The sequence below is a fragment of the Grammomys surdaster genome, unplaced genomic scaffold (genome assembly GCF_004785775.1).
Source record: "Grammomys surdaster isolate TR1022 unplaced genomic scaffold, NIH_TR_1.0 126035, whole genome shotgun sequence".
Classification (NCBI taxonomy): Eukaryota; Metazoa; Chordata; class Mammalia; order Rodentia; family Muridae; genus Grammomys; species Grammomys surdaster.
Window position 1 is genome coordinate 4,180,060 of NW_021620848.1, and position 21,316 is coordinate 4,201,375.

A 21,316-nucleotide genomic window follows, 5' to 3' on the forward strand; every position below is an offset into this window, starting at 1 on the left:
CGACGTCTGTTTCCCTGCCTATACAATAGGACTCAGGCAGAGCCTTCATCCCAGGCTGTTCCACCACTGGCACGTTCTGGGTACTCCTAGCCCTTCAAGGGAGCTCCTAACTCCCAACTTCTCTTCTACAGAGAGCCCCTTCCTACCATGTTGTGTGGGAAGGCTCTCAGCAAGCAGATGGCCACTGTATCCTCAGCTATGAGGTCAGTGTCCTTCCTGTTTAACATTTTTGCAAGAATATCCACAAGACAAGAGCTTGTTACCTCTGCAAACGCTTTGGGACCAAGGATCCCCCACTTCTTTCTCATGTCCTGCTAAGCCTCTCGGGTCCAGAACACCTCACCAGGGCCTGGTATGCTCCAGCTGGCCTGGCTGAAACTCTGAAGCAGAGACAAGCATTTGATCCTCCCCAGCAAGCAGGATCAGCTCAGTCGTGGCTGGGTAAAGAGAACTGGAAATAATGACAGGAGTTGGGGGACAGAAGAGAGCCATGCCTCCGAGAGCTGGTTGGGCATTTCAAAGGAAACACTCCACAAAAATATCACTTCAATACACTCCCTTTTGGAGGCATATCAAAAGAAGCCCTCTTTTATTTCCATACCTTGCATAATAGCAGATTTCCAGTCCCAAAGAGTAGCAGAGCCTTGCTCCTGGCCCAGAGACCCTTTGTAAGCCATAGAAAGCTTTGTCTTCCCCTCCCAACAGGGTCTGCTTCACACACAGGTCAGAGTATTGATGTGAATACTAGCCAGGAAAATTAACCAGGTGAACTCTTCCCTCGTTAAATAGCAACAGAGTGTAATTGTGAATTCTTTCACGCCTGCTCTCTTCCCAGCACATTCCCAGGACAAACTGAGAAACCTGGGCCCCATCCAGCTTCCCCTCAGCCTCTTCGACAGAGCCAGATGAGGTCTGTGGGGAAGGAACGATGCAACTCACAAATAGCCCAGAAATGATTGAGGTCATCTTTAGGACCAGCCTTGGAGACCAGTTCTCACAGGCAGCTGCTCCACTGGTCATGCCCACCTTTTCTGGCAGAACTTCCTCTCCAAATATCCTCCCAGGGAAAATTATTTCTTCTCCCTCTCCCTTGTACCCCCCAAGCTTGGCATGCATAGCCCTTGGGTTTCATCAAGCGTTTGTCTTCCTTGACCTCAGTGACTACCCAGCTTCCTAACTAACAATTAATATCCTTTTGTGTCCCTTTTTTCTCCACAGTGAAATGTGACTTTTACCTCATAAGGACATTAAAGGGTTAGTCCTAGAATGGTCATCCATTAAGGATGGAGGGATTTCATGTCCATTCTTAAACAGCCCCTATCCCAGTGTAGACATCATAAAACTCCCCACAAACAGCCAATAATTGTCTTAAGATAGTGACCCTCTTCTGCAGGCCTGTCTCCTGCTTCTCTGGCTGTCCCTATGCAAGACCTCAAATCCCCTCAGCTATGGAATCCAAAGCAGAGCCCTCACTCCCTGTGGAAGACTCTCTGAGGTAGCGAATGTGCCAGATTGGCAGCCAATGCCCATGACAGAAGCTGCTCCCCAGACATCTGAGATGCCCCCCTCCTTTCTCATGTACACTATGCTGTCGACCCCCTAGCAAATGAACATTTTCTATCCCATACCCATGCGCAGGATGCCCACTCATCCGTGCCGCCCAGGTAATTAAGTTGATATTCCAGTGCCACTTCCCCCCTGACCTTTTCGAAACAATGTGTTTTGCTGCATCAACAAATTAACTGCAAATCAGATGCTGTCCATGTAAATGTGGACTTCATATCCAATGAGCATACTTACCTGGCCCACACAGCTGACAGAGAAATACCCAGGGCCAGGCCAATACTGACAAAGGCCACAGAGTCCTGCTCTTCTTTGGGACCTCTGTGCTAATCATACTTTCAGACCTCCCTACTCTTGAGTTCACATCTTCGAGAACTAGAAGTTGGGCAGACCTCCATGCCTAAAGAGGAACATTTGGCTTCCTATCCATTTTATGCTCCAAGAACACCAAAGTTTCTTGTGTTCTGACTGCACCTCTCCCACTAGACTGGAAGAAAAGCCACCCTTCTTAGCTCAAGGCTCTCTTGTGTTTCACTCCCACCAGTCCCTCCAAGTCTAAGCTTGACACATCTGCATATTCAGCCTAACTCTCCTCTTCCTGGAGCACTGTGGCTCCCCTGTACCATACACCCAAAGTCTCTACCACCCACATCTGGTAAAAAGGATAGTTCCTGTGTTCCTTCTGCCTTGTGACTGACTCAGCCTCCCATGGACCCTGCGTCTAGTACAGCATAGGCTCCGCTATCTGGTGAATGATTGGAAACGAAGGGAAAGACAATGGTCACCTGCTGTCAATGTTTTCTCTTAAGGCACACATCCCTAACCCGGATGGGACAAGGGGGTTCCAGATGACTTGGGAAACTCAATTGGACAAAAATAGAACAGTCATTGGACTAAGAATGCCTGCCTTGATTCTTGCTGCCATGTGACCTCATATCAGTAATGTAACCCCTCTGGGCCTCTGTTTTCTGCCTCTCAACTAGAAATAAACCTCTGCCTTACTTCACCAGGAACTACAGGACTCAAAAGGCAGAACCAAGGTAGAAATTCTTTGATTATATCTAAAGTCCAGTGTCCTTCAACAGAGCCTGCCTAGCTGACAGCCCATACCTTGGAAAACCAAGATCCTTGTGTGCCCAGGATTTTTCCAGAAAGACCTGAGAATATGACAGGAATGTACAATTGGGTGGCCCTGTCTCATCCTCAGACTCCACCCTGAGCCTCTCATGACTCTAATTATGCTCTTGCAGTGCACACAACAGTGGTCTGACAATGGAGTTGCTTATAGCTCCAGAGTGGTCAGCTGAGACCTAATATACACCCATGTCCAGAGCCCAATTCTGATTGCCTAGAAGCAGAGCTGTGAAGATGACAGTCCTCCTAACCCAAAGACTATTTCTTGTGTGTTTGCCCCACAAAGACTTTTTCCCTGATGGAAGTCAGATCTCACTGGAGTATCCACTGCTGGAGGGAATGTACTGTCTTGTTCTTCCAGGAGCCTTAGCCCTACATAGCTGTTCTGTCAGCATCCAGGGGAAGAGCCCTTCCAACGTGTGGTCTTTGGGAAGGCAGGTATGCTGTGCTGACCGACCTTCAGGACCTCCAGCCTCCACCCTTCTTGCAGTAGCCCAGCTGAGGAAGTGTCAAGTGCACCATTAACAAAACTCTTAGCCAGTGATCCCCAAAGCTTGTGTCCATCATCAGAGTGTGAAGGTTCACATACGATGTGATTGCTATGCCCCACCTGGCCCTGTTCTGCTCTGTGTCACAGCCTTTCTGGCCTCCCATTGTGACCATGAGAATGTGAACTTGAAATTAAGAGGCCTGTGCCCACATTGCTTCAGAATCATGTTCCATGCCAGTGGGGGCAGTGAGTGGATCTCTGCTTCTCACTTCTGTTCCCTGTGAGCAGGTCCCACAGTGGCTCTGTACCGTAAGCTGCTTTCAGGGAGCCACAGCCAGTGGTGCAGGGGTTCCAAGAGCTCCAGTTCATGGTAATGCCTCTCACTAACCCTGCCCAACTCTTTAGTCTCCTTGAGCCCCCAGCTCATGCTGCTCTTGAGCCGTGTTCCCCCAATCCATGGTTCCTTCCCACTGAAGCTGACTTCTGGACAGCAATGTGTTTTTCTGCATTCATCTTTTCCTGCTTTTCTTTGTCCCCTCTTCCCACCTGAACTACAACCATTCATTCACCCCATACAGCCTGTTCTCAGCACTTCCTCATGCCCATCCTTGTCCGCTGGGACATTCGTCCAGGGATATTTGGGCAGCTGCAGCCACCACAGCCCAGGAGTCCTGCCACTTCTTCCACAGGAGGCAGAAGCCTTCTTCTGCCCTGCAGTGCTTGTACTCAGAGATGAGGACACTGAGACCCAAGGTCCACCAAGCTAGCCTGGTTGGAGCCTGGCCTCTGTGAAGAATCAGGAGGGCACCCCACTAATCAAATCAGAAGCCCAAGAAAGACTGCTCGACACTGCAGTCAGTCTTCTGTCAGTCCTTCAGACGCCTGTGTGCTTCCCACTGGTCCCCAGAGTCCCATATACATGGTGGCAGAGTGCCCTGATAATTGGTGCTACCACCCCCTTCCTTCTCCCTTAGCCCCAGGGGACTTTAATGCACAGCCCTGAGCACTTCATTCTCCTCCTAGCAGCCACCCTGGGAAAGTGGCCCTGGCCTGTGTTCCCACAGCAGTGTGCTTCAGATTGGTGTGTGCACCTGTCTCTCACATGTAGCTCCCCTGGAGCGCTTTCCTCAGTGATGATAACCTGCAGGGAAAACTGATTTCAGAGGGGCAGCAGGGCTCCTGTTCTTGGTTACTTAGGTTGGGCTTTGTTTTCATCTATCTGGTCTTGTCAGGACAGCTGTTTGCATTATCCCTTCTTGGCATCTTTAAATTCCCTCTCAGTCCTGCTAGCTTCTAGGCTAGGTGTGGCTACCAAGCTATTGTCCCACTCCCTTATAAGTTCAGCTGTAAAAGAACCAGCACATGGAAGGAGAATCTGTTGTAAAGAATTTCGGGTGAGCCAGGCAGTAATGGTACATGCCTTTAATCGCAGCACTCGGGAGGCAGAGGCAGGTAGATCTTTATGAGTTCAAGACTAGCCTGATCTACAGAGCTAGTTCCAAGACAGGGAAAGCCACACAAAGAAACCCTGTCTTGGAAAAAAAAAATAGGATGCAACCTTTAAAGAAGTTTCTAGGTTGGTGCTGTTTGGTGGAGTTGTTTGTTTGCACATCACAGCAGCTCTGGCTGTGCTGACAAACAAGGTAAGTCTCCAGAAGTGGCCAGAGAATACTAGCTCCCATTGGACAGTACACCTCACAGGGCCAGTTTCTCAGGAGACTCTTCAAAGAGACGCCTCCAGAGATAGCCACCTTCCACTGGGATGACTTAAGATGGCAAGAAGAATGATTGGACATGCTTTTTATTTTTTATTTCTTCAGGCACAGAAGATGGGTTGAGGGAGGGGAGGCTGGAAGTGGGGGAAACCTGATAACAGTGGCAGCTGCTGGTATCCACGGCCAGGAATATTCAAGATCTCACTAACCCTTTCTAACAGCCCTCTAGCGTAGAGATGTGGATGCCCATGCTGCTTAGATAGGGGCAGGGAAGCTTGAAGTAGTTATGTCATGGCCCATGGGGAGTAAGCAGGTAGCTGGGGTTCAGTCTAAAGCTATCTAACCCCAGAGGCTGCCTGCTGAGCCCTCTGCCACCAGCAGGAATGGAAATAACACAGGCTAAAGGTGACATGGGGTGAGGACCATGGGAAAAGACAAGGTGGTTATACAGCAGTACAACTCCAGACATGAAAGAAGCAGGAGAGGCGGCAGGGTCGAGACGGGTCACCTGGCCTGAGAGAACCCATGCACCTTCTTCATCCTCCTCTTCCTTAGAAGTGACTTAGAAGCTCTGTGCCCTTCTGTCCTTTACACTGCCTATAAGTTATGAAGAGGAAGAAACATGGCAGCTATGCCCATCTGACTAGGCAACATTACCAAGTACAGAAGGGACACCAGGCAGCTTAGCCATTGTCTAGCTCATGACTGAAGATCAGGGAAACCACAGTTCATCTTCCACCCACACCTGCTCCCTGACTGTTGCTCTACCAAGACCCTCAGGCTACAGGGATGCCTGCCATATAGGCCCAGCCTTCTAGGGGTCAGGTGCAGAGACCATACCAAGTGAGGTCCCCGTCAGTACTGGCTGAGAAAACACGTAATGTAAGCCATACCTCTGAATCACATGGGGAATTCTGAGTAAGGCACATAAGGAGTAAATGGAACAAGGAGGGTTAATTTTAATAACGTATTTCACCCAAAGTTCCCAAAATGTTGCCATCAACATGAAATCAGTATAAAAATTAGTAATGTGATGGTTTACATTCTTTTCTAAGTCTCTAAAATCTAGTGTATGTTCCACACTTTCAGTACATCTTGGTGCCAAGTGTCCACATATGGGCATTGGCTCCTGTGCTGGCCATTGCTGGCATAGTCATTATCAGATGGTGACATACCTTTGTGAATTAAGTGACTTAATGGATGAGAGCCCACTTGAGGTCCTCAGTCTTGAACTTAGATTCTTTCTGTCCCTTGCTCTGCCTGCCTTTTCTTACTTGTATTCAAGACATGTTGTCAGGCTGTTGAGATAAAGTTTCATGAGGAAAGCTAAGAAGTTAGCCCACTGTTGATCCACATCCTGACTGTCAAAGCCAAGCAATGTGTTCTTCAAATTGTGTTTGTTCAGCAAAGCAGACTCCTCGCTCCCCAAGTCCCATTCAACCTCCTGTAGGCACAGCAATAGATCCCTCCGAGAAATAGACTGTTTGGAATGAGGCTAGGGGTCCAGATGTTCTGCTATAAGCCAGTCACATGTCAACAGAGGCCCTGTGCACTTACAGTACTGGAGACAGCATCTGATCTGTACTGGGCCTTGAAGGTCAAGACCACATTTGCCTGGCCAATCAAAATAGGGAGGTCACTCCTCCTCTAGGGGCAGTTAGGAAGTGGGGCATCTGAGCCCAGTGTCCCTTGAAGGTCTTCCCACGTTGGGCATGAGTTGAACTTTGGGAAAGATCTGCTGCTAGTGGAATCTAGGCATCCCAGCTGAGGTCAGGAACATCATTGAAAGTGGGTGTGGTGTGGTGTGGTGTGGTGTGGTGTGGTGTGGTGTGGTGTGGTATGTCATATCGCTGCAGTTTACAAAGTCTCCCTGACCTGAGAAGAAATTGAAGATCAGAGCAAGGAATCCTGCTGAGAGACATTTATGATGATCCAGGCCAGAGAGGAGGCCAAGACTAGAAAGTTAGCGGAGGGAGGCCAGGGCAGTGTGGGTAAGGAGCAGAAGGTACCCCACAGACTCCAGGCTCTAGTGTGGATACCTCAAGACTTTTTCCCAGGCCATGTGTAGAGATGCATAGGGCCATCTCAGTGTGAACTGATGTTTTAAGTTTCCACTTTAATGCAGCAACAAAGACTCCATCCCACTCGGCCACCGCCTCCCAAGATCCAGCGCTCAAGGCCCGTGAGTAGCCGGTGGCGTGCTCTCCCCATCTAACCCTGCCTGTCCCCACTCCCCTGGCCTCACTAAACCTCGAGAGTGTGGACTCTCCTGCCTGGCACAAGGAAACTGGGAAATGGGTTTTTCAGCTTCCCTCGCTATGTGGCATGAGCTGGAACTTGCATATTCTGGGCTTCTCTCTCCTTTTTCTGAATCATCTCAATGACTTGCAGGCTGTAGCCGTGGGTAGCCAGGCTGCTGTGTGCAGCTTCGCATCATTTAAGCGAATCTCCCAGGGAGAGCTGTATTTCTAGCCACTGAGCTTTAATGGCTCACTGCAAATGCCTCTTCCTCACAGAGGAAGCCACAGTCTGACAGCGGGGGTCTTATTCCCCCTAGGTCTTGGTTGGAAAATATCTTTTGCTGTATCTTCCCAAGAGCAGAAAACATAGTGCCCTGTTAAATAGATACAGGTACTGTCCCCTGCTAAGCTTCACAAGGAGAGATGCCTACCCACAAAAAGTACTAAGGAAGGCTAGGAAAACAGAACAAAGTCCAGTACCAACCAGCCAACACCTGTGAACAGAGTAGGACATGGAGAAAAGCCTGTGTGCTTTAAAGAGAAATTCCTTGGCTGGAGATGTGGCCCAGTGAAAGAATGTTTGCCTAACATGAGCAGGGTCCTTGGTTTGACTCTGGCATCAGTGCTGAGCATCTGTGAGCTTCTTTTCCCATGTACACAGACCTTGTCCATACTGGGACATAACTTTATCAGAGTGAGAGACCTACTAGTATGTTTCAATGGGGCTACTTCAAAGGGAAGGATTACCAGTCTAATGTCCGAGACAGCCATGCCCAGGCACAGGGGTCTATAGTCAGAAACCTCAAAAACTAGTGTGGAGGCCTTTCCCAGTGCATCCCTCCAAAGCCATCTTATGAAGGCACAAAGATCATGCTATGCCAGGATAAGCCTAAGCCAGATGTCTGTTTGAATCCATGGTTTATATACCCAGCATCCATTGTGTAGCTAGTGTCTGGGTAAATGTCAGATGTCCTGTGGTTCTGTTTCTTCCTCTTCCCCATTGAATACAGAAGTTAAAGGTTTGGGTTAGGGAAGGGGAATTTAAATAGCTCCATCTATAAGCTGGGAATCTACCATCCAGCCATATGAGGTGGTAGAGCCACTCAGTGCCCCTATAAAAATGTGATCAACACAAAACCCCAGGAGGCATAGCTGCCAACGGGTTGGAATTTTCTACTCCCTGTCATCGGAATGAAGGAAGGAACAATCAGCAAAAAGATACACTTTGGGGGACAGGAAACACTTCTGGGTGAAGCCTCATATAATATAGCACATGTTTCAGTACAAACCTTCGAAGTGTGGATTGGCGATTCATCGGAACTAGACTGGAATGCTGAGGGTGTATGACATTGGGCAAGGACTGAAGCTGTGTGGCCCACCCTCCTCTTTTTTCTATCCGGCCTCACTCACGATGGCCTTCTGTGAAGGTGAGCATGGATGACCGTTGGAAGGCATTTTCTCTACAGGCTTTCCACCTTGCCACTTCTAAGTAATGGCCCAGCTTATCAAAAGCTGTTGTTTGCCTGGGATCTTACAGCACTGAGCCGTGTGAGGGAGCCTCGTCCCACCTGGGCCTCACAGTAGTGCTGTGTACTAAGTATTGTGGTCACCCATTTCAGAAAAGACTTCTGATAGCTTAACCCTTACCAAGGATCACCAAACTGTAGAAATGGAGAAATGTAGGTTCTTCTGGTGTCCCCAGTTCCCTAAGACTCTGTCTCTATGGAAATGAGATGAGCTCAGCACACAGGACTGGGACAGAGACTTCAGTTGGAAAAAAATTAACTGAGCTCTGGCCAGATGGACTTCCTGTGAGGTCTCTGGGAAGCATTCTGTCATGGCAGGGATAAGAGTTGGGAAGTATAAGCACCCCGAACGTGCCCAGGACTGAGCTAGGTACTCCATATCTCATCCATAGCTCATTTGTTCTTCTTCCACCCCACAGAAGGCAGATGCCATTTCCCTAGCTCATAGCCAACTACAGAGATAGTGAGAGACCAGCTGGCCTTTGAGACCAAACCTACCATCTCTCAAGATCGCAACAGATAGATTTTGGCAGCCATAGGTAGCAGCTGGTAGGGAGCTCCAGGCAACTTTAAAGGCCTGGACTCCAGGACAGCCAGGGGTTTAATGTGATTCAAGACATGGTAGTTCTCTGAGAAAAACTCAAGTACTAAAGACAGCTCTTGTGAATTTAGTCTTACTATTGTGGGACTGGGTAAACTGTAGGGTGCCCAAGCAAATGAAAACTTGAAGAAGCAATGTTGTTCCAAAAGGAGACTGGGTAGCATCTGCCTCTGCCCCTAGCCAGGGCAAGAGGTGACTCGCTGGCCATGTTCTTGGGCTCTCCTTCTTCTGCAAGCATAGCCACTGAGAGACAGACTAGGAGGCTAGAAGATGTGTTATATGGGGCCCAGGGCCCCCAGATCACGGGGACTATTATTTATTCTGGATGCATTCATCCCAGTATGTCCCATAGATACCAGTCCACACTTGGTGGAAAGAAACTAGGGAGACCTGGATCATGGAACTCCTAAGGGCCACAGAGAGGACAGCCTGACATGATTCCATGTCAGGATTTGCCAGGTTACTGGCTATACTGGCTATAAACATGGCTAAGCACAGCACCTGCTGGCCTGGGTGGCAAAGCCATGGGATAGTAGGCACTCAGCCTTGACAAGAGGGATTGTGTAGCCCAGCACCTGTGGCTGGAGCTTGGCTGTGACCAGAGAATCTGAGGGATCTTCTTAATAAGGGGAAAGAAAGAGCAAAAGAAAATCATTCTGGTGTCTCCTGGCTGAAGGGCAGTGGCTGGAGCCACCAGGGAGAAGGGAGAGGCAGGCCACCATGGGCCCACATGAAGCACTCTATAAGCGTTTTATTTATTATTTCTTGCTCACCATTAAAATCAAATGTACTTGGTGCTTTTGTATTCAATACACACTTAACCCTGCCGACTTAGATTTCTCAGGTTTTGAATCCAGTGGGGAATTGGCTGGCTTCCCAACTTTCCCCTCTAGTCCCCCGAACAGATCTGGAAAGCCCTGTTTAGCATTCTCTCCCCTGGTGCTGCCGAGATCTTAGCAATGGTGGGCCAGCCCTTGTTGTGTGTGAGAGTGGTTTTCCCTCCACCCAGGCTTCACCTTTTTCCTAAGCACCCCAAAAGAGAGGTGGTGCTGCTGCTGAAATACACTGGGGTTTGTCTGCATTGTCTTTGATTAAACCAGTTGCCTGTGTGTGTCTAGGCCTGGTTGTGGCTTGCCACTGCATGGTGTGTGTGTGTGTGTGTGTGTGTGTGTGTGTGTGTGTGTGTGTGTGTGTGTAAGAGAAAGAGAGAGAGAGAGAGAGAGAGAGAGAGAGAGAGAGAGAGAGAGAGAGAGCGCACAAGCACGCACCATTACTTCTTATGCATGCCTTTGTGGATGTCTGTTGGTGAGACTGTATAACTGTATATACACTGCGGTCTCCGAGCCCTGGTGCGTTTGGGTGTTTGTCTGTAATGATAATCCTACACCAGTGAGGAATGTGTGACTCTGGGTGGGTCTGTAACCACAGGGGTGACTGTCTCTGGTCCGTTGTGTCTTTCCCACCCTCCCTCACCCCTCGCTCCTCTCCCTCCTCTGTCTGTTTTATCATCCCTAATGAAGCAGTCTCCTCCATCGATCCTGCTGATTGCCAACCCCTTCCTTTTGTTTGTTGGCGCTGAGCCATTCAGCAGCACTCTGACAGCTCTGCTCGTCTAATTAGCTCTGTTGTTCTTTTTCCCCATGTTTCACCACGTTGCAAGTTCAGTTGAAGTTGCCACAAACTTAATCCCCCCATTTCAGTAGCAAGTTCACATTCTTAACCTGTCTTCATTGTAGTAAGGAGCAGCCCTGTGTGGGACAAGCTGACAGGCCATAATGTCTGACCTTCCTGAACTCAGTCCCCAGGTCCCTGGCAAGGGCAGGAGAGCTCTTCCACCCAGCTGCATTTTCCTCCTTTGCAGACAGAGTCTCGGGATCTAAGGGGCCTTGCTGAGGAAACCAACTCCGTATGAGAATGGCAACAGATATAGCCATGTATTTATTTGGCAAATGTTGACCAAATGTCTATTGGGTGCCAGGCACCTTTCTAATAACAATGACAACTACAACAGTTTTACCACTGTTAGATTCTAGACAGTAACATTGGCCTGTCTACAGATCTTGCTGCGGCTCCAGTATGTACCAGCTATCTCACAGAATGGCTGAAAGGATTAAGACTATCTGCAATCTATCTTCTTACAGGCACCTCCCTCCCTTCCTTTTGCTACTGATAAAAGGGGGCATCTCCATCACAAAGAAGCAGGCAGGCATTTCTGGAGCCCACACTCTGTGCTATGTTCATATCAGTGTGTTACCCACACCCTGTGGTTAAGTCTTAACAATAGCTCCGTGGAAAAAGACAGCATGTTTTGTGGAATGTTCTTGGCCTTTACCACATCTCTGATTTGCCAAAGAAGTCTGAGCTCAGACTGGCCGCTCCACAGGAAAATCTTTGGTTTGGTCAGACGTGCGCAGACCTGAGGGTTCCATGAGACTCTATCAAGATTGGTCTTGTATGCAGCCAACTTCTATAATCTTGTTCCTAAGCCATTGTTCTCTGTCACCCACCAGTTGCTGGGGGAGGCAGGGGGGCCTGTTCTGAAGAAGGGGAGTAGGTAATGGTGTGTGTGCACTGTCTTATCAGCCAGTGTCTCATTGCAGCTGCACAGAATGCACGCTTCCTATGCAATCTCCAATGCTGGCTCATCTGTATGAACAGCAAGAGTCACAGAGAGACATTCTCAGCTCCCTTCTCAAATCTCTTTGACATTAGAAGTGGTCAGAGGTGATGGTACCATACATAAAGCCACATAATACTGATTAGACCAAATGAGACTCACTCTAAGAGTACCTAGAAATTCACAGTCTAACGGGCTCTGATGGGACAAGGAAGGGGGCATCCTCTCCTCTGTGGCTCCACAGTAGTATTCAGAGGTAGCAACTCAGAATAACCCACAGTGTAGTAGGAAGTGAATGTACGAAGCTGCCTGCTGCCCTCGTGTGCCCACTGCCACTCCTAAGCTGTGCTTTGTGCAGCATCCAGTTGAGCCCTACTGGAAGACAGGGCATACAGTACCCTGAGAAGCAAGTTGGTTTAGCTGGGTACTCTGTGGAGCTGTCAGTTGCTTCCCACTTCCCTTTAGAGAGGAAAATAAGTATACTGTAATTCACTTGTAAAAGAGTATTTTGAGTGTGTGTTCCCCAAACAAATGTCAGTGGAACCTCTTTGTTCTACACATGGTTTCTAAATTCCATGAATAGGGTGGTAATATTTGCTTCCCATGTTGTTCACACCTCAGTCAGCTCTGAGAGGCCTCTGGGTCTGCAGATGAGAAGAGCCTTTCTGGCTTAAATTCCAGAGAGCATATCCATATATGCTGTATGTTAAGAGGTGGTGCTTCCATGATAAGCAAGCAGACCATGGTAGCCCAGACATGGAGAACCTGTAACCAACCCCAGGGCTGTCTACCCAAATGTGTCACCATGGACCTGTGGGGCCTTTATAACTCACTCCTTGGGGATTTACCCATCTTCAGGTACGACCGCCTCGTCCACACGTTGCCAAGAGACCCAAGAGCAACATGACTTTGGAAGGCCGGAGGACGTCTGTCTCAAGCCCTGAGCAGTGAGTACTATTGCTCCCTCTCATCTCTCCCCAGGAACCCAGTGAACCAGAGCTTTGTGATGACCAAGCATGTAGGCCCAGCCTTCCTCTTGGAGGCTCTCTTGAGATCCTGAGCAGGTGTTAAATAAGGAGGCCAGACAGGGAACAGAGCTTGGTCATTGGTGTCAGAGTCTGAGCCTCTGTTGTCACATCAGGATCCTGGGCTCTACTTTGAGTGGTGTGGCCCAAAGACACTCAGCCACATTCCAAAGAAAGCCCCAGTCCTCTTACACTGAAGATGTAGAGTCCACAAGTGAGAGTAAGCTACCTTGTCAAACAGGCTACTTGCCCTGCAAGGCCAACCCCCATTGTAGGCCAGCTGCTTTCAAAGTCTCTATGGCTTAAACTTATCCAGAAGACATCCTTACCCTGGGTCCTCTGCAGCCATAGCACCTGTGCTCTTAGGCCTTTCCTTGAAACTCCTCCCGACCTAGAATACCGCTGGGCACCCTGAGACCCAGCCTAGAGCCAGCTTCGGTCACATCTTGAATGGCTGTTAGATGGATGGGGAGACAGAGCCTTCAGGGTCAAAAGCTGTAGACAGCTGGAGGAAGAAACACTATTTCTCCTTGTCCTGTGCACATAGCCCTAGGCTCAACTACTCACCAGCTTCCTTGGATATCTTTAGAAATACCTTAGATATCACAGATCCATCTTGGCCTAGGTTCGTTTGAGGCCTGAGGTAGGGGAGGGGAATTGTTCTTTGTGTGGAAGGGAAGAAAAGAACTGGTGCCAAAATAGAAAAATGATTTCAAAATGTCAGGCTGTGGCCTAGCTCAGTGCACTTCGTTTCTCCCATGATCCTCTGCTTTATAGAACCAGCCTTCCTGAATGGTCTTTACCATTCAGGGAGAACACCAGAGTAGAAAAGTGTATGTGTGTTTCTGGAGATGCTTGGATATGTGAGGTTTTGAAGAGGGGATACCTGAAGTTTGTAGGGCAGGTTTAACTTGTCTCTGCACATTGGCATGGTGGGAATACTGAGGGACATCTCCTTTGCCATGGATTATGACTGCCCCCTTGTGGTGAGAATGCTGCATGGCTCTGGGTTTCCTCGAAGATTTCTCTTGAAAGGAATGGAATTAGTACCTCTTCATAGCTGATCTAAGTGTCCTGGGATAGAGACCACGGACCTCTAGATATTGAGTCATAAACCAAGGATATCCTTGCATAGCGCACACAGACACACACACACACACACACACACACACATCAGACTGGCAGCAGTTCATATCCTATGGAAACGCATTCCCCACTTTGCAGTCCTGATTAGAGATTGGACTTGCCAAGCACATTTATTTATGCTGTTCCTGTTCCAAACCCAGTGACAGGAGTAGTGCTTTAGTGTGTGCAAAAAGCCGGCTGTGTCAAGAAGGTAGCTCCTCCTGGTAATTGCCTTAGCTGTGTCGGCATCACTTCAGTATTTTCATGTAATGTGCCTGTCTTAGATTTCCTTCCAGAAAGCATCAGGTTGAGATGAACTGGGCAAGAGTGTGGGGGATGGTTCAGAGGGCTGGCAAACACAGTGACGGGAATCAAAAGACACCTCACTGCCACTCAGGCCGGCCAGCGGGTAGCAAGGGATGTTCTAAGACGTCATTGCTAGGGTTTCTCTTCACATTTTCTTAATGAGGAAGAGGCGAGGCTGTGTTCTCATCATGCCAGTGACATTTCTGGTGCCACCCGGGTGTTTTCCTGCATCTCTTCCATGCTGCCATCCTCTAGCCCCTCCCCGTGCTCCTCCACTTCCAAATGCCATGTCACAACAGCGCTTGGATGTGTTTCTCTCAACTGTCACCAGCTCCAGCTGGCAAGACCAAGTTCTTGAAACACAGGAAGCATCCAGCGGAAAATATTTTAATAAAACATACTCCTCAAATATTGTTCTGGAAGGGAAGGAAAACAGCGCCACCAGTCTGTCAGCTCCATGTCGGGAGAGTTCAGAAGATCAGAAGAGGGGCTGGGAGGCAGGAGCCAGCATCTAGTGGTCTTTGTGGAGGGTGGTTCCTGATGGCACACGTGGACTCAGAACCTGGCCCTTTCATCAACTGTGACTTGTCTTGAGTCCTAGTTCTTTATCTCTGCTAGAGATAGCAAAGTGTACTGGACTCTTAGAGGATTTGGGCTGCAGCTGGAGGGGTAACTCCATCCTCTTACCTTTCTGCCAACATATTCAAAAGTTATCTCTGTTCAGCACAATGGGGCCTTTTAGAAGCTGAGAGCTCTGAGGTCCACCCAGCTCCAGCAGTAGCCAGCAGCTCTCGGCTGAGGTCCATGTCTTCCTTTCCTGCAGATGTGTTTCTGTCCATTGCTCCATACATGCATTCATATGTCAATCTGTTCAGTAGACATCTCTGAAAACCCGGTAGGTACACACTAAGATGCTTTCAGAGGGAGTTCCCATGCTGACTCATCTACTAACTTACGTTTGCCCAAAATGAAATTTCCTTCCTGAGTTAAGGTTTTCTAGCCCCTTTAGCCATTTCTTAGCACTTGGATAAGCCCTTCAAGGGATTTCAGGGGAGGGATCTGTTTTTAAGTCACCGTTCACTGATTAACATGAGGTTAAGGGCTGGAAAGATGGCTCAGTCTGCATAGGGACCTGAGTTTAGGTCCCCAGTACCCTCACAGAAGCTTGGTGTCTGATTATAGCACTGGGAGGACTGGCCAGCCAGTAAGCTGTGAGTTTAATGAGAGAGCGTCTCAGGATGGTAAGGCAGGGAGCAGTGGGGAGGACACTGTATGTCAGCCTCTGGCTTCCACCCATGTACAACCAAGATAAGGGCCTAGTGACCACATTGGTCTCCAGGCGCCCCCTCATATTCCCTGCTAGAAGGCTGCAGTGGGATCAGGGGCCATAGTCCTCACTGAGTGGCTGAGAATAGAGAGGGACATCATCTGTGTATAGCCCCTGGTTCATCTTCATGGTGCAGCAGTAGGGCCAACTCTGGGTCCTGAGGTCAGAGACTTGAAGTGCCCTTTTCTGGTCACCTACCCTCCAAGCTCTCTAGGCTGCATGCCTTGTTTCTCCGGTCACGTACATGCAGATGCAGACTCTGCTGGCCACAACCTATGAAGTCCCCTCATACTAAAGAAGAGCCCAGATTCAACCAACCAAGCCTGCTCACCAGATATCTCTTTTTAAGCAATTTTACTTGTCAGAATGATGCAGCGGGCTTAGAGACAGCCCAGAGGTCAGGAAGGAAACAAGTTCACTCTGATTCTCATGACTTTGACTCAGCTACACATAAGTATTTGTGTAGAGTCCCTCCAGGCTTTGCCTAGTTATGTTTTTGGAGCTCTGAGTCTGTGAAATCCAGTTGTATGGACTTGTCCCTTGTCTCTTGATAGCTTCTGTCGTTTGTGACTACAGGCGTGTGTGTGAAGGTGGTATTCCTTCTTAACCCTGCCCCATACTGTACCTTTAGTTTTTGTTCCCAAGGTTTTGTTTATTAGAAAAATGGTGGGGGCTAAGATTTGGCTCAGCGGTTAACAGCACTGGCTGCTTTTCTAGAGGTCCTGAGTTCAATTCCTACCAACCACATGATGGCCCACAACCATCTATACTGGGATCTGATACCCTCTTCTGGCATGCATGTATACATGCAAATAGAGAACGAATACATAAAATAAATAAATTAGTTTTCTTTTTAAGAAAAAAAAAGGGAAAAGACAAAAAGGAAGACAGATGCTGGGGTAATCCTCCTGTTCACTGAGCTCCCTCTCGTTTTATGTCACTATACGATGTGGAACCGACACTACATTCGCTGTGGGCTATGTGCTAAGTAGGCACTTGACACATGACATTCCTTTACATCCTCAGGAGAAAGTGGAAGGTGGGGGACTTGAGCTGTGTTTTATGGTAATGGCTGAAAGTTCAAGAGTTTAATCTTGCCCTTGGTTACACAGCTAGTTAGTTAGTAACACGGCTGGTTACATAGCTAGTTAGTAGTAGAGCTGGGCTTCAATTCTACCTCTTGATGACTAAGCCAGTACACCCATCAGTGCTGGAGGAAGATGTCTGTCCTGTCCAACTCAGTGAACAGGAACCACACCACCTCGCCCCTTCTGCCAGATCTGGGCAGCTGGCAGCACTGGAAAGTCTCTAGATGGGGACAACTGCAGGTGTGCCGGCTGCATTGACAGCTGAGGGACAGCAGTGTTCAATTGCATTTGTCCCAAATATGCTCCATGGCCCCTGCACCAACGCCTCAGAAGGCGAAAACAAATCAGAAGCCATTGCCAGAAGCACTCGGTGAGGACAGGACCAAAGTCTGCATCTCAGAACATTTTCTCTTGTGCCGCTGTGCTTCACTGCAGAAGACAAGCTACCCTAGAACTATGGACATGCCTCACATTCCTTGGGGTTGGATCTCAACGGAGCCAAGCCCTGTGCCTCCTGTACAGCCCAGAGCTACCCCAACGCTGGAGTTAGTCATTTGGCCAGAGGCCTGGTGCACAGATGGACTTCCCCATGCTCAGGGTGACATCCCAGCCCACCATGCCAAGACTTTTCCACCACCTGAGGGCATCTGGAGAAGCCACAGCCACATCCTAAATTAGGAGGACACATGACCTCCCAGTCCTCCTTACCTCTTCAGCAATGATCAGTCTGTCCTCCAATACCCAGATGGTCACATAGGACCACAGACTTTCCTTCCTGTGCCCCAGCCCCCAGTGTGAACCTACACTGTTAAAATTCCTCTAGATATCTCATACACACTTGAAGGCACATGTTTATAGAAGTGTGCATGTGGACAGACACACACAAACATGCACATTTGTGCGTACGTGCACATGGACATGGACACGCACATACACATACCCATGCTCTGAGCTTCTCCAGGGAGAAATTATGTACTTCAACCTTGACTTTGACTGTCAAACCAGTGCTTATCCAGACTTCTGCTCAAAGGTGTCTCCTGAATGGAGGAATATAGGAATTGGTGAAGGCAGATGCCTGCCACTCACAGTCCACTAACCCTGGAAATCAACCAGGTGCCAGTAAACAACCACAAACACCTAATGAACATTTACTGTATGCCAGGTGTGTGTGGAATGCAACTGTGAAGCTGCTAGCACCTCGCCTCCTCTGACCCTGCAAGAGCTAAGAGCTGCCACCAGCCCAGCAGCAAGTCTCCAGGATGCCAGCTGGGCCTGGGCCCCAGGGGGCAGGGGCAGCTGTCTTGGTGCTACCCCTTGGCAGGCTGCCAATACCCACTGCCTGAGCAACCAGAAGTCCAAACACCCTCACAGAAGGTCATAGACCCAATTAGCAGAGTGAGAGGCCCCTGACCTGACTCACTGCCCTCCCCATTGGATTCTAGGTGGTAGAGACAAAGAGAAGCCTGAAGCTAGATGAGGCACTGGAAACCAGGACTAGGAAAGCAAGAACCAACAGAAGCCCTCATCCAAGAGTGTCTAAGCTGGTGGTGTTGCCATCCCCACCTCTACCCTCACTGACAATGGCTAATGACTGGAGACAGCAGTAGCCCCTGTTTGTTTCAGTGGCTATTTATGTGACTGAGTGCAAAGGTCCAGTCAAGGAAAGCTGCGCTCATGTGCACAGCATCCTCCACACACACAGGGAACCAGTTCCCATCTGCTGTCACTACAGGGAAAGCCTCTAGGAGTCACCTCTGAGATGCTTTACCACTTAGCTAAGACCCCAGCCTCTTACACATTCCATGTCACCCTGGCTCAATAGGTTGTTGTATTCCCAGCTTCCTCATGCATCCTGGCTAAGCATCCTGAGCCCAGCCAGGACAGTGTGGGCCCCTCTCAAATACAAAGGAGACGGCCCTCTAGCAAGTGGAACAACTTTCCCTGGGGCTGAGTCACATACCTAGGACTGCCAGTGCCCCATCTCCTATCCACTGCTGCCATGGTCCTCAGACAGACATGGCTGTCCTGTGGGCGAAGGGCTGAGATAGATGTCTCCACTCTCCTGATCTCCACCTTCCCTCCAACACAGATCCCAGAGAGTAACAATGTCCTATTCCTGTGTGTATCCACCTGGTAACTTGGCAGGACCATCTCAGTCTAATGCCATGTGGACATTAGAGAATTCTGTCGGAAGGAAGGATGAACACAGTGGTTGCATCAGTGGAGACAGGAAAAGTCTGTTCCTGATCCCCCACTGTCTCCTAGCAGAGCCAGTCTCCAAGGGAGTGGAGGGACTTAGATTCTTGCTGATGACAGTAGGGATTATCACAGACAGCAGAGCACTCTTGTTCTGATGGTGACTGGTGATGGCAGTGGCCCTCATTCCTCATCAGATATTCATAAAACTGAGTACAGAGGTCCCTGTGCACCTCGTTCCTCCCTTAGCACAGCAGCCCTGACTCTGGCTTTCGGGAACAGCTCCAGAAGCAGCCTTGCTTCAGAGCGCCTTCTGCCTTCAGCCACTGCCAACCTTGTAGTTGGGAAACTGGCCCTATATCATGGGGTTAAAGAGATTTGGAAACGGTAGGTGAGGCTGGCTGGATGACACCCATGTGCTGAGATACAGCCGTCCCTGACTAGGATAGAGGTGCTGGGCATCACCTTATGAAGCAGCGTGGGACAGCAGCCAAGGGTTCGGTTCTTGGTAGGCACCGTGCAAAGACCTTTCACTTTTCTGCTCAGACTTTCTGAAAGATGACAGCATCCCCATTTGCAGAGAACATAAGGTCCAAGGACTTTGCCAAGGTATCTGGAAAGAAAGGGAAAGGAGGTAGAGAGTGGACGGGTGGGCCTTGTCCAGTGCCTTTCTATACACATTACCCCACCAGGACTGTGTCACCAAGGAACACAAGTAACCAGAGCATTTACAAAGTGAAGACCCTATGTGCCAGAGTAAAATGATTCTTCTAGAATGATCACGGTGTCCCTTCACTACCTCAGGGGACCAAGGCCTGGATGATTCCTTCCACTCTATCTCAAGTGCATTTAAATGTCAATTAAATTTGAAACATCTACATTTGTCAGCACTTCATTTCGGGCCAGCGTGACGTGCGGCTGATTTGTCCATGCTATGTGACACATAAAAAACTCTCGAGATGTAGATCTTCCTCATTAAAAATAAAGCAGCGCGATCCTGGAGCAGCAGAGAGCACAGAGCACCTCCCAGCTTCCTGATGCCACGTCTCTGACATGGTATTTAAAAAGGAACAGCCTCGCCTGTCACCACTGTCACACGCACACACTAACCAGCGACACGTTAAACCAAACATTAGAAAGGGCTCCGGATCATCTGCAGGGAACTCCACTGCAGGTGGACAAGTCAGGGCAACAGGATGATAGGCCTGAGCCATGATGGACAGAGCCTTTCTCTTTCGCTGTGACATCACAGCCCTTGCTGGGTAGCCAAGTTCAGCGAGGCCTGCCTTTTCCCAGACAGCCCCTTTGTGTGGAATAAAATACAGGCAAATGGTGGGGGGCAGACTGCAGGGTAGTAGCTGAATTGGGTTAATGAGGGAAGAGGTACATTTTTTTATATTCTGCCTTAAGCTAATAAAAAATTTAAACCTGGACATTTTCGATGGTTCATCCTTTATCCCTGACAAATATCTGACTGTATCTTTCATGGGAGAACATGAGCAGCTGAATTTAAATAAGTTTATTTTGAAACCTCACCTTTCATTAAAAGTGGAAGGGGAAACCCCCTGCCTCTCATTCCATTGTTTCAGCCCCAGGAAACAGGTGGCAGGACCTTGTGGTGTTTAGAGACCAGCCAACATAGAATCCATTCCAGCACTGCCCTCAGAGCTGTGTGATGCCTTGCAAAGTTCTCCACTTCTCTGAGCTTTGGCTCCTTTGTCATGAAGAATTAGTGAGAAACTGTATGGACAGCATGTGAGTTCTTTTCTGAGTCATCACCATCCTTATGGCATGGACATGACAACACTCTGATTGACCAAATCACATGGCACGTTTCATTTCACTGCCCTGTCATGATGTGTCATGAACACCTGAGCCTGGCCTGGCCAGCAGAGTCAGCTAGAGGAAGCCAGCTTGTAGACTGAACAGTAGAGCTCCCTCTCCTGCTTCCTGCACTCACAGCATGTGGGAGATCCTGAGGGCCAAAGGTGGCCCTCGCTGCAGGACTTTAATGACACCAAAGCTCTTCCAGCACAAAGACTCAAAGCCCTCTGGGAATGTGACAGACTTAGTGACTGTCACCCACCATGTGATCTGTGCCAGGAAAGGGGCCCACACTGTATGTGGGTGTCACCCAGCACTCCCAGGTAGGGGCATATATTGTCTTGTGTGTATCCACAGTCCGTGCTGTGGTTCTCAGGACAACCTGAGCTAGGGCCCCTGGCTCCAGTCACTTCCTGACTTGGTTATCTGCTGACTTCTCTGTGCTTCATCAATAGTCTCCAGTGCCCAGCTGCCACTAGCTCTGCTTAAACACAGGCAAGAAGTGCCCCTGGAGTAGGTAGGTGCTCAGATAAATGGGG

At 49.0% G+C, this 21,316-nt stretch overlaps 1 protein-coding gene across 3 annotated transcripts in view; it reads left to right on the forward strand.

The window, feature by feature from the left end:
• Dennd1a (DENN domain containing 1A) overlaps window positions 1-21,316 on the forward strand; it is a 473,969-nt gene that overhangs the window by 443,983 nt on the left and 8,670 nt on the right. For 2 of the 3 annotated variants that reach the window (XM_028754699.1, XM_028754698.1), the window contains one exon: window positions 12,745-12,833. In XM_028754699.1, the coding sequence (XP_028610532.1) occupies window positions 12,745-12,833 (89 nt within the window). Of the gene's footprint in view, window positions 1-7,027; window positions 7,085-12,744; window positions 12,834-21,316 lie in introns of all 3 variants that reach the window. The other variant, XM_028754700.1, reaches the window with a different exon arrangement.